Genomic DNA, 15,760 nt, shown 5'->3' on the forward strand with positions numbered 1-15,760 from the left:
TATTATCACAGGCAACTTAGTGTGAGTCAATGATAACGTGGGCCGTTTTACGGAATGCGTCTTGGTGTTTGACAGCAAAGGCCATATCTCTGATTTCGGCTTTGGCGGAGCTTTCTGCCCTAATTGTGTATGTTATTACTGGATTGTATGTGATCTGCCGTGCCTGCTCCGAATACGCCGCACGCAGGATATTCTGCAACTTTCTCGCATCTACCATACATATCATCTGGAGATTTTAAGGCGTAAGCCTTTAATAGCTCATACTGTCGTCGACAGAAGCTGTCCGCGCGAGCGGCGCACCAGATTGGTCGACAGAGAAGGGACTCGAAGCGACCAACCAGAAGTCTAATCTTGTCTAGCGTTCCTTCCATCGGCCATCCCACACTTCAACGCGTGCCAAGAAACGCCACGTGACAGGAGCGATGGTGTACTGTCCAAACTCACACTTGCCGGAGAAAGCTTGATACTGCGCCTTTCCTTTCCTGTAAACTAATTATAATTATATGTAGCACTGCAACGAACGCCGATAAAATGCAAACAATGAGAGGCAAATGATAGGAGAGGAAGGGTAGGCTTTCATCATTCTCCCCTTAAGAGACATCTAAGAGACCCTCTAATTTTTTCTCGCAGGCGTCTCAAACTGCCTAGCACCTACCCTAATGCAGTTCCTGGAGCACAAATTTAGGTATTGGAGCCAACATTAAGTGATTTTAAATGTGGTTTGGTATTGTGTATGCAATCCACAACTTTCGCATCCCCAGAAAGATTGCTCTGCCTGCAACCATAAATCATACTTTGTGTTCTGAGATATAAGGATCGCATCTATGAGTTCCTGATTACTATTGTGAACTCTGAAGCGCTCGCTTAATGGTAATATGGCGGTTTATATAGATATTATGATGATGATAATGCAATTTGGGCTTGTTCGCTTTTATTGAGGGTGAGATACGGATGATCGTAGGTGATCCTGCTAGTAATGAAGCTTAGACCAGTTTAAGGCTGTCCTCTTCCCTCATGAACTGTTATGTCAAATGATGCGCCTGATCACGCGAGCAATCTCCATGGGCGGTATACTTTGATCTGAGAGTTGGAGTTCTATGCAATTCCCAAATTTTTGTTTTGTATTCAGAGCCCTAGCGCACACAATTTGTCCGATTCATTGATGTTTTGGCCCTAACATAGTGGTTAACCGGGCAGCGTGACCAGTATTATTGCCGTCGACACTCACTGCTTGTGATTTTTCATGTGCACGATGGAGCCCACTCTTTTCTGCGATGACGTCCACCGTAGCACGGGCCACTTGATAATTTTTCTTTAAAGATGTACTAACGAATATTTAGTTTTCCTAATAGTGATGCCATCTGCAAACAAATAATGGCCGATATCCATTTGCTTTTACAGGTATATGACAAGACAATACTAGAGTGGTAAATGCCACGGTCACTTGTGGAGAGGGTCCCTTGTGGAGTATTGTTATTGAGGATAATATTTTACGATAGGAACTGGCGAGACATGTTCTGATAAATACACGAGAGAAATTTCCTACAGCATGTTTACGTACCTCCACACTTAGAGAACCGGGATGGCTTATCACAGAGACGCTTTTTTCCTGGGGCTGCAGACAATGGCGAAGAAATGCAGAAGTGCAGCTATTATGTTACAAAAGTATTTTTGCTCTGATTCCAGGAATGTTGTGCGTGGCCCCTACAGCGATGTGACGCCACCTTGTTCTCTTGAGGCGCTGATCATTGGTCCTTTCTTTCTAGATATTTGACTAGGCAGTTCAAGCTTCTGAAAGAAGAAACAAAATAAGCATTTATGCACCGCAATTGCACTGAAGGCAGCAATACATCATGCTGGTATAAGAGCGGGCACTCGCTCACTCACTCACTCACTCACTCACTCACTCACTCACTCACTTACTCACTCACTCATTCACTCACTCACTTACTCACTCACTCACTCACTTACTCACTCACTCACTCACTCACTTACTCACTCACTCACTCACTCACTCACTCACTCACTCACTTACTCACTCACACACTCACTCACTTACTCACTCACTCACTCACTCACTCACTCACTCACTCACTCACTCACTCACTTACTCACTCACTCACTCACTTACTCACTCACTCACTCACTCACTCACTCACTTACTCACTCACTCACTCACTCACTCACTCACTTACTCACTCACTCACTCACTCACTTACTCACTCACTCACTCACTCACTCACTCACTCACTCACTCACTCAAGCACAGAGAAAGAGACGAACGGCAAACTCTGCCTGAAAAAAGGTGAAGGTAGAGTAGGTTTGGTTTGTGGGGTTCAACGTCCCAAAGCGACTCAGGCTATGAGAGACGCCGTAGTGGCGGACTCCGAAACTTTCGACCACCTGGGGTTCTTTAACGTGCACTGACATCGCACAGCACACGGGCGCCTTTGCTTTTCGCCTCCATCGAAGAGCGGCCGCCTAGGCCGGGATTCGACCCCGCATCCTTGGGAACAGCAATCGAGCGCCGTAACCACTGCGCCACCCCGGGCGGGGCAGGTGGAGGTAGAGTACTGTAATATCCAGTACCAAATCCACTAGCGTTCTTGTATCGCCGATGACGATAGTAAATACATGCCACATGATTTAGTGACATTCACGCAATGTCTTTTTTTCTTTTTTTTTTTCAAAAGGGAGGCTTCTGACTTTCCTCCCGTGGTCTCTCTTCTGAGCCATAAATAAAACATCTGACACTTCTACCCGGAGATAAGGCGTAAACTCTGAATCTGCAACACAAGTAACGAGTGTCAGTGAGATAGAAACGAAGCCGTTGTTTCTCATCTATTTTTACTCTAAGATAAGACGAAAATGTAAGAGGTGGATGTACGCAGCCGCCACGTGCAGGATTAGAAGGAAGGGGGTAGGGCGATGGGTGGAGAAGGAGAAGAGCCAAAAAGGGACTTTGCGGGGAGCTGATAAGACAGCACGCCTGACCTCAAACGCCGCAGAACAATGAAATGAATGCAGCATAAAGCTGTGCTCACAAACTGAATTTGTCTGTCAGCGCATGTTCATTCCGTTCGCAGGACGCTATTCAAGGTGAGCAAACATCAGGTAGATGGTATCAATTTTCAGTTCAGTTCAGTCGTTCAGTCGTGTCCGACTCTTCGTGACCCTATGGACCATGTCACGCCACGCTTTCCGGTCTCTCACTATCTTCCTAACATCACATAACGTCATCTGCAGTGCCTCGAGGATGCCATCTAACCATCGCGTTCGCTGCCTACCCCTTCTCCGGCGACCCTCAACCTTTCCCAACATCAAATCTTTCTCCAGCGACTCCTCTCGTCTCATCAGATGACCAAAGTAGCTGAGCTTTAACTTTAGAATTTGACCCTCCAATGAGCAGTCAGGGTTTATGGTCGACAATATTGACTGATTTGATCTAGCAGTCCAAGGAACTTTCAAGAGTGTTCGCCAGCACCACAATTCAAACGCGTCAATTATTCGGCGGTCAGCCGTTTTCACAGTCCAACTCTCGCATCCATACATCACAACTGGAAAGACCATAGCACGAGTTATACGGATTTTGGTTGGCAGGTATCAATTTTGGTTCCCATGATTTTTAAAACTTTTTGTAAACGCGCGCTAGAGGACTGGGCGAACTATCCAAGCTGCTGAAGCAAACAAGAGAGATGCACAGTATATTGTAACTATTCGCTCAAACACACGCTAGAAACTTTACCAGGAAGAAACAATCGAGTACAATATGCGTTTGTTAACATTAACCTGGTTCTTCGCTGGCTCTTTTCTGGTGAACACTATCTAGCAAGTTGTACATGAAGTCTACATGCTGCAGAGAACTGACTGGTACTCCCGAATGTTTTGTTTTTCAGCTGAACGAAATAGACACCCGCTAGTTGGTTTTCTAAATTATCGTCGATACCATCAATGACATCATATCTGGTATTCATTCATCATTTTATATGTTCGCGGATGATTGCATCGTGTACACGGTTATCAATTACAATAGCTATTTCGTGCGCTTGCAAACCGATCGACGTCGTAGCGGCTTTGTGTACGCGTTTGGAAAGGGCTCTGAACGTTAAAAACTGCATGCAGGTAACTTTCACAAAAAAGAAAGCCCGTCAACCTACTCAATACAAGGTGAATAACGTTGTTCTAGAAAAAGCGACAGAGATTAAATTTTTAGGGGCATATTTGACGGTAGACTTACGGTGGACCAGACGCGTGATTGAATATACTCTTGCGTTTACTGGGACCCATATTGAAAGTAACATATCAGTATGCTGGAAAAACTTCAGAATAAGGCAGCTCGGGTTGCCGTTGGTAGTCACGACAGGTGTCTAAGTATGACAGCTACTAAACGATCGCTCGACTGGCCAGATTTAGTGGATCGCCGAACACATCTTTGTCTCAGGTTTTTTCACTGCATTTTTCATTGCCAAATTGGTATAGAACGAGAGGACTATTTGAAACCGCCCACTTATATATCAAAGAGAAAAGACTACATCTTCAATGCTAAAGAGTATTTGTTCAGGACTGATGCTTTTCGGCATTCATTTTTTTTTTTTTGTGCGAAAAATCGGCCAGTGGAGTGAGCAATCTCGGCAAGTCATTTCAGCTTCATCAAACCAAGCATTTCCCACCGCCCTGAGTGCTTGATTTCGCTATGTTTGTTTGTATGTATGTTTTTGGTGCATCATGTTCATTCTACCTACAAGTGTTTTAGTGTTTATACCACCTGCTGTAATGCCACGAAGACGATGCAGGTATTCGATAAATAAACCTAGAAAGCACAATAGTTGCAAAGTTTGCTACTTCTAGATGGTGACCTCAGTATTCACTACATCTAAACTGCGCCATCATAATCAAAAATCTTCATTTCATAATTTATTGCTACCTCAAATTCAAACAGGGGAACGGGCGTGAGGAATGTTGGCAACGGTTACAGTTGACCTTCGATGACGGTGGCCTTGAATTGGTGAAATATCAGGGTGCGTCCACTGCCCCATATAAGACCAATTCTCAACCGACCTTTATTCAGCCCTCCGACACAGCGGCCACTCCGTTTCAGCAACATTACAAATGTCATTTCCCTGCCTCATTGCCCCCAGCTATTTTTGTCATGGCAACCCGTTGCTTCAACCAACAACCGGTCATCCCTTCTTCACGTCATGCATTCCAGTTCATGTACAATCCTTCTCCCAATGTCGACTAAGGTAGCGTTAACTACAGCTCGCCCTGTAATGCGCCCTACTAATGTGCCTCTTAATTTTATATCTTCAGTTCATGCGCCAACGGTTCCTTGCAGAGAACCGTCGGTTCTTGAACCGGCAGCCTTCTTTTATAGGTCATGGCCTATAAAAGAAGGCTGCCGGTTGTCGAGAGATATTGTCGTGAGCGTCTGTCGAATGCTGTGCTGCTCGCCCGGAGGGGACGAAGCGGATTCTCCCTGGTTGTCGCTATGAGAATACAGTCGCGCGTCTTTCAGTCCCCATACCGGTGTTTTGTTTCGTACCATGACTGTAACTATTGTATAAAGTCACCTTTTGTTCACCTCATCTCGTGGATTCGGAGCCTTGACGCCCGGACACGAACCCGAATCGCGGCAAAACACACAAACCAAGTGCGCCTATGTCGAGTTGCCGTGAAAGTACGATGACTGCGAATGTGGAAACAATTAAAGCTTTGATTATGAAATACCTTTTATTTCTTTATGTGCCCTAAACTCTTTTCACCTTTACGTTAGGGGCGATAAATTAATTGAAGCTTAGGTTTCCAGTTATATGCAAGTACTTCGTATCATATTCCGTCTGTCGCTTACAAGAGGAAAAGACAGATTTTCCTGCCTCAATTTTGTCACCTGTCAACCGTGCAGTTGCCAGGCGGCTCTTGTCCTCTGCCAAATGCCTGCTGGCACACGGTTTAGAGCATGTCGCCGCATATTTCGTCGTAGCGTGCCACTCATTTAAAACGCAATGTAATGCTACGCTTTTGGCAACATACGAGCCATTATTTACCGAATTGTGGTTACGTGGCCAGATAAATCAATTCTGGTAAAGGTTTGCCAGCACGATGTCGCATCAGCTTGCTTCATGCGATTCTTAATGATATCTCAAAATTATTGTGTCTTTCTTTTCGTATTACCCTCGTAGTCTGATGCAAGAAGTTATTGCTATTTCAACCCATCATTGGTCTAGATTGTCGGTTATTTTATTGAAGTTCTTTGTTTCCCAGAAAGTTTGCAAGAAGCCTGCCTGATTGGCCTTCCTAGCATACTTAAAATGTGCACTTAGCAACGTCGGTAGGAATGCGCCCTCGTCTCGGCATTTGCGAAACATGTGCACATATTAGGGGCGATGAAGTGTAGCGAGCCCGAGATCATGAAAGATAAATATACTAGCTTAAGCTAGTAATAACAGTAAGATAAATTCGAGGATGAAGGAAATAAACGAAGCCGAAATGAGGTAAATGGGCAGCTGCTCGAAATAACCATATAAAGGACATTCCACATTAATTGAAGAGCTCGAGTATATACGTTGAAGAGAGGAGTGAAAGCCTTGCCGGGTTTAACTAAATTTTAGTTCAATACGCATCGCAGTTCAACTCTGTTTAATCTGTAGCCAATCGTATGCGAGTACTTTTGCTCCCTCTCATGCAGAACAGATGGCCCCGGTGCTTGGCTACTCGGACGTGAGGGCCCTGGGACAGCCCATCCGCAACCTGCTCATCTACAAGGGGGTCGAGTTCGTGGACAAGCGGTACAAGTTTGGACCGATGCATGACATTTTTCAAGAATGGCGCAAGGAGAAGTTCACGCTGGGGCTTAAGTACCCGAACCTGCCGTACTATATCGACGGTGACGTCAAAATCACCCAGAGTTTGGCCATACTGCGGTATCTTGGAAGGAAGCACGACTTGGCAGCGAGGTGCGAGAAATGCTTGCAGTTGTGTCTCACTGCGGCCATGTGTGTCACTAGACGTGTTAAAGGGCCCGCGTGTGATATACGGATAATGCAGGTATTTATTACACGTCGAAGCTCCTAACTGCGTTCCTAATTTCACTTCTTGAGCCATCGGTATACGTCCACACCCCTCCCGTTAGTACGGGCGAATCAACCATAAATAACTTTTGGCTCTAAGTGTAATTTACTGACATCTTAAGCCACTCATCCATTGCTGCAGGCTCTCAGTGCGGTTTCAGGCTTGAAGCATGCAAGTTCCCTTTCTCGGCAAATAAGGCGAACATAGATCGCCGAGAAACCTGGAGCACAACATGAGGCCTAATATTAGAAAGAGGGGGCTTTTAACAAAAAGCAAATGTTGTAGCAGACTTGTAAATGAGATAACTTGCTGCGCAATGTTCAGGTTTTGGTGGTGAAAACCTTTTATTTCACAATAAAAAGAGGTGTGGACTCCCTAGAGGGGACTCAGATGGTCGGTGATGTCCCTAGTCCGAGACCCAATTGGTCGAAGCCATCGTCCCAGCTTTTTAAAACAAGGCTCTTTGGGCTTGAAGGTCTGAGCAGCAATACAGGGTCGCCTCCTATATACTTCTCGTATTCGAGGGTGATTTTTGGAGAAGAGGAAGAGAAGGGTGCCGACAAAATGGCGAATGTTTAACAGTAACTAAACATGGTTATAACGAGCGAAAGCGCCCGCCGCGTTGGCTCAATAGTTAGGACGCTATGCTACTGAACTCGAGCACCCTGGTTCGAACTCGGTCGGTACGGATTCACTGCGATGCTTTTTTTTTTTTTTGCTATTGCTAAAGAAACTGCACAAAAAAAAAAATGAACATAGCAGACTATTGGCCGATGTCAATTTGTGGTGATCATACGGCACTAACAGTTCGTCAGAATAATGATCATCGTCTTGGCTACGCCAGCTGCGAGGCTAAGGCCTCCTTCATATCTCTGCTCTTGTGTCTGCAGTGACCACCCTTTCCCTAGCTTTCGCATCATCCAACCTATAACTGTGTGCCGCCCCGTTGTGATGGCGCAGTGATCAGGGTGCCCGACTGCTAAGCCCGTGAACGCGGGTTAGATCTCGACCGCGGCGACCACGTTCCTATAGAGTTAAAACGCTAGGCGCCAGTGTACTTTGTGGAGCCATTGGATACTGAATAACCTCAGTTGCAGCAGTAGTAGGTGTTTTATTCAGGAAGAGAACAACATAGTTTCTTGCTGAATGCCAGAGTGGCAGTAACCTAAGGTGGTCCAATTATTTCGCAGGCTTTCACTGCAGCGTCCCTTGAAGCCTTGGTAAGTTAAGCCCCATTAACCAAACCAAACCAAACCAAACCTTGGCAACTATCGGTTACCTTGTCTTCAAATCACTTGCCCTGCCCATTTCTTCATATTATGACTAGAATTTTATGAGCTCGCGCTTGTTCCCTCACCCCCCTAGCTCTGTTCCTTTCTCTTAACGTTACATTTATAATTGTTTTCCCGTAAATCCCTGTGTTGCCCCCGATTTAGGTTGAACCCTCTTTGTAAGCCTCAAAGCGTCCGCTATAGTACCGGTGAGTAGGTCTAAGATATTTTTCCTTTGAGAGATACATGTAAAATGCCATTTGTGATCTTAGGGTCCCTGTCAAATGCGCTCCATCGCCGTTTTTTTTTTTTTTTCACTTTTATAGTCTCAATATGCGGTCTCTACTTTCCCTACATAGACACGTCCTTCAAACTACTTACATCCCTTCGATGTTTACAGCGGTAACTTCAGTGCCCTTCCGAGCCTGTCGAACGTTGCTACAGTTTTCAGAAACCCATTCTGCCCTGCCTGTCTAGGCCTGTTAGTTTTCACTCTGTATTACTTACCAAAATAACGTTGTCAGCGAATCGCAGATTACTTAGGTGTTTTCCACTAGCTCCTATTCGCAACTGTTCTCAGTCGGGATCCTTAAATACCTGCTTTAAATATATTGCGAATAAAGCAGGAGAAAGACTACTTGCCTGACGCCCTTCCTGTTCGTTAGCCTAGTATCTTCGATGTGCAGGATATATGCTCCCTGTACTACCACTATACTTTGTACGACCCTTAAGTTCGCCTGTTCTGGACCTTGATCGCTCAATAAAAGCGTGGTTGCAGAGGGTTTGACAGAGCAAAATACTCTCCCCTGCTCTATGAACGCTATACATATCTAGAAATTCTGCAAAACAAAAATGTATTTTACGCAAAATACCAGACACACCTCTTTCGGTCCAAAAGGCGGCGCTGTCGCCACAGCCCACAATTGAGAAAAACGCGTCGGAAAAAATGCACACGCGATTTTGCATCAAAAATTCGACGCAACCGTCATTTGTACAGGGTTCAAGTTGATGTTACATCTCGCTGCCCTTAATCATCCATCTGCTATAGTCAAGTTGGAGGCTAGCTTGTGATAAGGACTCGAACCAGCGACATATGAATCTTCAAAGGCATGTTTTTCATTGTAAGTGTATGTGTCCCTTGAGAACTGAGAAGGAGACTGCGCCTTCCTTTCTCCCAGAAACGAGCTTAAACTTAACAATTAAAAACATTCGCGGAATGACCAGGTGATGTTAATTGGGCTATTGCGTCTACGCTTAAGACGAAGCTTGAGCGTCCCGCAATTTTTTTCCAACCAGTATTTAAGGCTGGCCCATAGACTCGCTGAACGCAATTTTTGAGCATATCGCGTCAAACAATCAATATATTCACAGATCCTCCCTCGCAAAACTTGTATCTTGCGGCTATATTTATTTTCATAAATGGACCCCACTGGATTTTCATGGCAACAATATTGTTTGGTGTGAGTGCATGACGAACTTTAGAGGCAGTAATTTGTTGGAAAGGCTATGGAAAGGCTATATTATGTCCTTTGATTTGGTCTCAACAGCGCCTGAACATATTCCATCGTTGAACATATAAATGTGACCCCTGTAAACGCAGGAATTAGTATATTGTGAAAGAAGGCTAGGTCAAGACGGCAAGGCCAGCGATGCCTTGTCTAGCGTTTTAATCCGATCACGAACCCATGGTGCGTGCCGGAGCCGGCGCCGCGGGACAATGACGATGGTATGTACAAATTAAAAACGATATGGCATGTACAAATGAAAGAAGATCCATGGAAGACTCACAATATATGATATTTATATCATGCGCTTTTAATGAGCTGAGTGATGGTATGAATGTGGTCAATTGTTGAGTAGATAGCCTTTCCTAAAGCCAGCTGGGCTTTTTAGGCGACTCAAGTCCAATTTTATAAGTCCATTCTATTGGAAATTACCTCAGTAAATACTTTCCAAGCAACGAGCAGTAAACTAAATAGTGTTTAATTTTTCAAGTCTTTGACGTCTCCTTTTATGAACTGAGCACATTTCCAAGATTATGCAATGCTAGAAGCCATGAAGCACTACGGGTCAATCCTTTCTATGGCAGTACCCCAAGCCCCTTTCAACAAATCTGTAGCTATCGTGACCAGTGGCTCTTTCTCTTTGCATTAAACGTGAGGCTGCCTTTATTTCTGCTTTTATTATGGACAAATTGTAACTATTTGTTCTTTATATTATTAGCATCTTAAATATTTAGCCTATACTGTTGAGATATCTGTAGAATTATTGATATATTTACCTACCTCATCCACATTCCTAACAATATTGCCCTGTCTCTAAAGCGCTCACTTAATCTAATTTTTCTCAAAGATCAGTCTCCTCTAGTCTGTGGTCATCCAGCCTCATTTAGCACTAAACCTTAAGCTCTTGTATTCTATTATGCTCCCGAATGTAATTTGTGTTTCGCTTAGTGAAGATTAAGATTTGGATTTTTCTCCATTTTACATCTTACCGCTAGCACTTTGACTGAATTTTCGCTCACCATTTTTCATTGTTCTTTATGTTCACATCCGGTTAATTCGAGACCTCACCATCTTTGCTATTTCCAATTTTCCGACCCCCATTATTCCGATGAACTGCGAATCTTGCTCTATGACAGGATGCGTGCCCGGTACGAAATCTGTAACGATCCGGGTGAACAATATCCGAAGTACAATATCCGAAGCCTTAGGCCATACCATGGCTGCAGCTCGCAGTTATCAGGTCGACTATTGAAGGTGTGTTTATCAGGACGACTGCGCTTACAAAATTTTTCGGACCACTGTTTCAGGATTTTCCAGTCCAGCGGAAGAATCCTCCTTGACCCGTGAAGATTTTTGACAAGGATGACCGCTTTTCTGCCCACCCAGATTGTTATATGTCTTAACGTTATATATTCCTATTGGCGCTGTATCTCGTTCGAAACATCGCATTTCTCATGTTCACGCCCAAGTCGGCGTATCGTACGCAGAATAATTTCTCTGCTTCTTCTCCAGAGGTGGGTGACAGAGTCAGAATTGTTGTGACAGGATTTCCAGCCTTCCTTACGCTACTCAATCTTTGCCGGACCAATTTAATTACAGTCGTAATTCCTCTTCCTTTTTTTGAAGTTTTGGACATTAACTGATTTTGTTTTCTTGATTTTGAACCAGGAATGATGAAGAGACCATCGAAGTAGACATGCTCGAGCAGCGAGTGCGGGACTTCTACCTGATGCTGCCATACTCCGGAGCCCTTGTCCCAACGTTGAAGTACAGCCTAGACACGTACGCCGCGCAGCTCGACGATTTTCTCGGTCCCTGGGACGAGTTCTTGGCCGACCGGAAGTGGGTGATGGGCGACAGAATGACGTACGTCGACTTCATGCTCTACGAAGCGCTCGACTGGCACCGCGAGTTCAAACCGGAAGCCGTCAAGCGACGGGCAAACATTATCAAATACCTCGAGAGATTCGAAGAGCTGCCCAACATCAAGGAGTACTTTGCCTCGGACAAGTACAAGAAGTGGCCCATCCTGGGACCTTTCAAGCCGTGGGGTTACAAAAAGCCGTCGGAGAGAAACACCTAGGATAACTCGTAAAAATGACGCTATTGCCTGCGTTACTGACATTTTCGAAGCCTGAAATTGTAGATACATAAAAAGCTCTTTAAAAGTTCACGGCCAAGAAAGATAAGTCCGCAGCTCTCATCGTTTGTGCTGATTTCCTAGCCTTTTGAACTTCAGTTTCTTGAATTCCGCATACTGTAGTTTCTGTATCAATGTCGCCGAAGCTGAAAAGACAACGCAAAGCCGAGGCACGAATCTAAAAATAATATCCGGAATTCCGCCGCAGATGTAACATCGCAAACGAGTTAAATGTTGACAAAACGAGTTCTGCAACGCATTTCGCATAATAACTGATTTTACATTTCCCTCCCGTCATTGTGAGCATTCTTACATTGCTTTTTTATCCAAGTATATTGCTTCATGAGGTAAAACGAAGCTCAAAAAGGCGGTTTCTTGGACTATTTGGTGGAGTTTGCTCATTTTGGAGAAGCCTGGAGAGTAAAAAAGAGAGGGGCGTGAGAAAGACACGGAACAAAGCGCTGCTCCTGTCTCTCTCTCATGTCCCTGTCTTTTTTGCGCTTCAGGTTTCGCCAAAATGAGTAAAATGAAACGTTTGCTTTTACATCATTGTTGATATTTCTTTGAACATAGCCTTATTATTCTGACTTTGATTCCAGGTTGCTGCAGTAAAAATGTTTGTGCCACTTATTGGTTCCCCTTAGTTGACTGCTTTTGGTTCTGAATGTAAATCAGCGCACAAATTAAAATAACATAAAAGCACACATACAATAACAAGGAGCCGTTAACAAACTGGAGCCTTCAAATGTCAGCTTCGGGAATAGATCTTTATTTCATATTCATAGTTGGCACTCAAAGGAAAACAAAAAACATCCAGCGAAGAAAACAAGCCGCAGGTGGATGACCAGCATTTTCTGTAGTTTCTCGACGGCTCTCGTGTGGGTTGGCGAAGGGACTGGTGTTTTTTGGCAGGTACACATAGAATTATCCTTGTTTTTAATCTATTCGCAATTGCTTCACCGTAACGACACAATAAAAAAATCTGTAAAAAGTGCCTGTGGCGCAGTCCGGGGACTTCTGGACTTCTGCTAAGCGCAATAGCACCCCACACAAGAGTCAAACTGTTGCAGTCAATATTTAAAGTCCTGCTCAGTTTCCCGAAGAAATTGTAGGAGAAGGCGGGAAGCATCCCTTCTTGGCCAAGCGGAAGGTCCAGGATCTGGAAACCCGTCGTCAGTACATTGATATGCCCCCAGGTGACGCATTCGATAGATATTTCAAAGATTTCTAAAAAAGGTTGTGGAGGTTTAACCCTACTTCACCCTGGTTATAACGAGCGGAAGCCCCCGTCTTTGAACCGCACTTTGAACAAACAGACTTTGAACCGCAGTGGCACTCTCTCTTGGTGAAGCTCTATGCCTTACCTCTCATCCATGTGCTATATTATTCAATATTTTCGAGGTGTGTTGCGACGCGTTTCGTAAAACCTCTGTAAATCGTTCATGTAAATATTGCACATTTCCAGCGCAGCAGATACCTTGTTTAAGAATAAAAAGCCGTGGTAGCTCAGTCGTTATGACATATTAATGGCGGCTTTTATTTTATTTTTTTTTTTTGCAATGTATTTTGATGCCCCTCAAAGCCTGGCAATAATAATAATAAAAAAAAAGCTGAGTCTTTGGGATGCTCGGCTATGAACCCGAGTACCCGGAGTCTTTGTCGAACCCCACCGATTCGAATCCGGTCCACTTCGATGTTTTTTTTTATATATATTATTGTTTGTAAGCCCTACATGTAGAATAGCTCCATCACCATAAAAATGACTAGGTCCTAGTTTGCAGCCCGGAGAGTAGAGTTTGCGCTCTTCCTTATTCCCACCCAGAGGATTAAAGAGAAGAAGAGGTTGGGCTCCGTGAAGAGCTCAACTTTATTCATCGACATCCGGAGAACTCGGGAGCTCCATCCTGTAGAGTTGTATTTACATTCTAAAATGCAAACAATAAATGCATTTTGCGGCTTTAATACTGGTACAAAAATAAAAATGTGAGCAAAAAGTGAACTGAAACAAAAATATTCAGCGGGCTACACTGCAACGTACCTGATGGCACTTTGTAAAACGGAAATGAATCAATATTTCATGCCATGGCGAAACCGGACCTAAATCTCACAGCAATCTTGTGTTGGGCTACGCATTGGCTCTGAAGGGCGCCGTAATTGAGGCCTGTAGAATAATCCAGACCACCTTGGGATATTTAGCGCCCGCGGCGAGCACTTTTTGTTAACGCGACAGCGTTCAGGGTCAGTTCTCAAGAACATCTGGCGTAGGCTTCGTCGCGTTGGAGCGAAAATTGAAGAGCATGCATCTAGAAGGAGGCAGTCAAGTGACAGAAAGAATCACCAGGAGGAGGAAAAAACAAACAGAATGAGATTCGTCGTGCAAAAATAATGAAGGGATTTGCCCTCCCCTCCCCCCCTCCCCCCCCCCCCCCCCCATAAAAAAAAAGAAAGAAAATTGTGTAGAGAACGCTGTGCAGCTGGCGCACGAAACCACACAGCCGTCTATTAGTGCTTGCCTTTTTGGGCTCCAAAAGCAGGCGCGAGAGTGTAGCCATACTGCTCTGTTTGACGTTGAATATGTCGCTAAAGGTTTGAGTAGGTCTGCACGGGCATGCGTATGTCTGCGGATTACTGCGAAAAATGGGATAGTAGTGGTACGCGGCTACACTGATCCTAGCTAAGCTGCCATCTCCAGCTTCATCATCAGCCGGACTAGACCCATTGCAGGACGAAGGCCGCTTTCATATTTCACCAATTAGCTCTGTCCTGTGCTAGCTGCATCCACTTGACCCTCCCTGCGAACTTCTTAACCTCACCCACCCACCCAACTTTCTGCCACCCCCTGCTGCACTTTCCTTCCCTTGGGATCCAGTTTGTTACCCTAAGCGACCATCGGTTGTCCTCTCTTCGCACTACATGTCCTGCCCATGTCCATTTCTTCTTCTTGATTTCCTCTAGAATGGATCATTACTCGAGTTATTTCTCTGACCCACTCTGCACGCTTTCTATCTCTTAATGTTACATCTACCATGTTGCGCTCCATAACTCCCTGCGTTGTCCTCAACTGAAGTAGAACCCTCTTGTTAGCCTCCACGTTTTTTCAGCCCCATAGGTGAGTACAGGTAAAATGAAACTGTTGTATAATTTTAAATTTTCTCATGAGCGATACCAATGAGCTGTGAGTCATAATCTGCGAGTCGTAATCTGCGAGTATTTGCCAGATTAATGAGCCTAAATTATACCTCTCGTCGTTCACGGCAGCATTGTAAGCCGATGAAGGGTGCTCGACATCAACAGATCACTTTGATGTGCGTTGGACAGGTCAGAATAGCTAATTTTGACGAAGGAGCAGCAATAAGCTGATAATCCGGATGGGTGTCAGAATATGAGTGCACACCTTGCAAATTCCAATGTTAGTGCACGTTAAAGAAGTCAAGTTCGTCGAAATTATTCCAGAGTCCTGAACTAGCGTGATTGTCACACCTTTCCCCTCTGTAATGCTCGACCCCGTGTGTCAGAGGAGTGTTTTTACAAAAGAAGCTAGATTCCTTGCAAATGTTTTTATCACCCATGCAGAGTCAGCAAAGCAGGAATAAAAGCAGTGTTTCATGCGTGTTTCTCACGCTAAGATAAGACGTCTTGCTGAGCGCTTATATTACACAGTCATCAAGTGCAAGATAAGCATGGGGAGAAGGCGCTAAATGCCGAAGAGCTACAGAGAAATATCGACGTCGTAAAAATGCGTGCTCTCCCCTCTGGAGAGGGATAATATAAAGCCG

General features: G+C 44.6%; 1 protein-coding gene and 1 long non-coding RNA gene across 2 annotated transcripts in view; one reads left to right on the forward strand and one right to left on the reverse strand.

Moving 5' to 3' along the window:
* LOC146196886 (uncharacterized) overlaps positions 1-15,760 on the reverse strand; it is a 111,990-nt gene that overhangs the window by 11,500 nt on the left and 84,730 nt on the right. The gene's annotated exons all lie outside the window — the stretch shown is intronic.
* LOC146196887 (glutathione S-transferase-like) lies at positions 6,691-11,957 on the forward strand. Its single transcript, XM_084598585.1, has 2 exons — positions 6,691-6,953; positions 11,513-11,957. Exons 1-2 carry the CDS (start codon positions 6,691-6,693, stop codon positions 11,925-11,927), a joined length of 678 nt encoding a protein of 225 aa, XP_084454711.1. The 3' UTR covers positions 11,928-11,957.

The sequence above is a fragment of the Amblyomma maculatum genome, chromosome 3 (genome assembly GCF_055883805.1).
Source record: "Amblyomma maculatum isolate TAMU_Amacu chromosome 3, ASM5588380v1, whole genome shotgun sequence".
NCBI classification, from domain to species: Eukaryota; Metazoa; Arthropoda; class Arachnida; order Ixodida; family Ixodidae; genus Amblyomma; species Amblyomma maculatum.

Bases quoted from the DNA above. Each gene is read 5' to 3' on its own strand.
- LOC146196887 (XM_084598585.1), top strand. From the start codon at position 6,691: ATGGCCCCGGTGCTTGGCTACTCGGACGTGAGGGCCCTGGGACAGCCC. The intron at 6,954-11,512 runs GTGCGAGAAATG...ATTTTGAACCAG, and splicing joins AAGCACGACTTGGCAGCGAG to GAATGATGAAGAGACCATCG.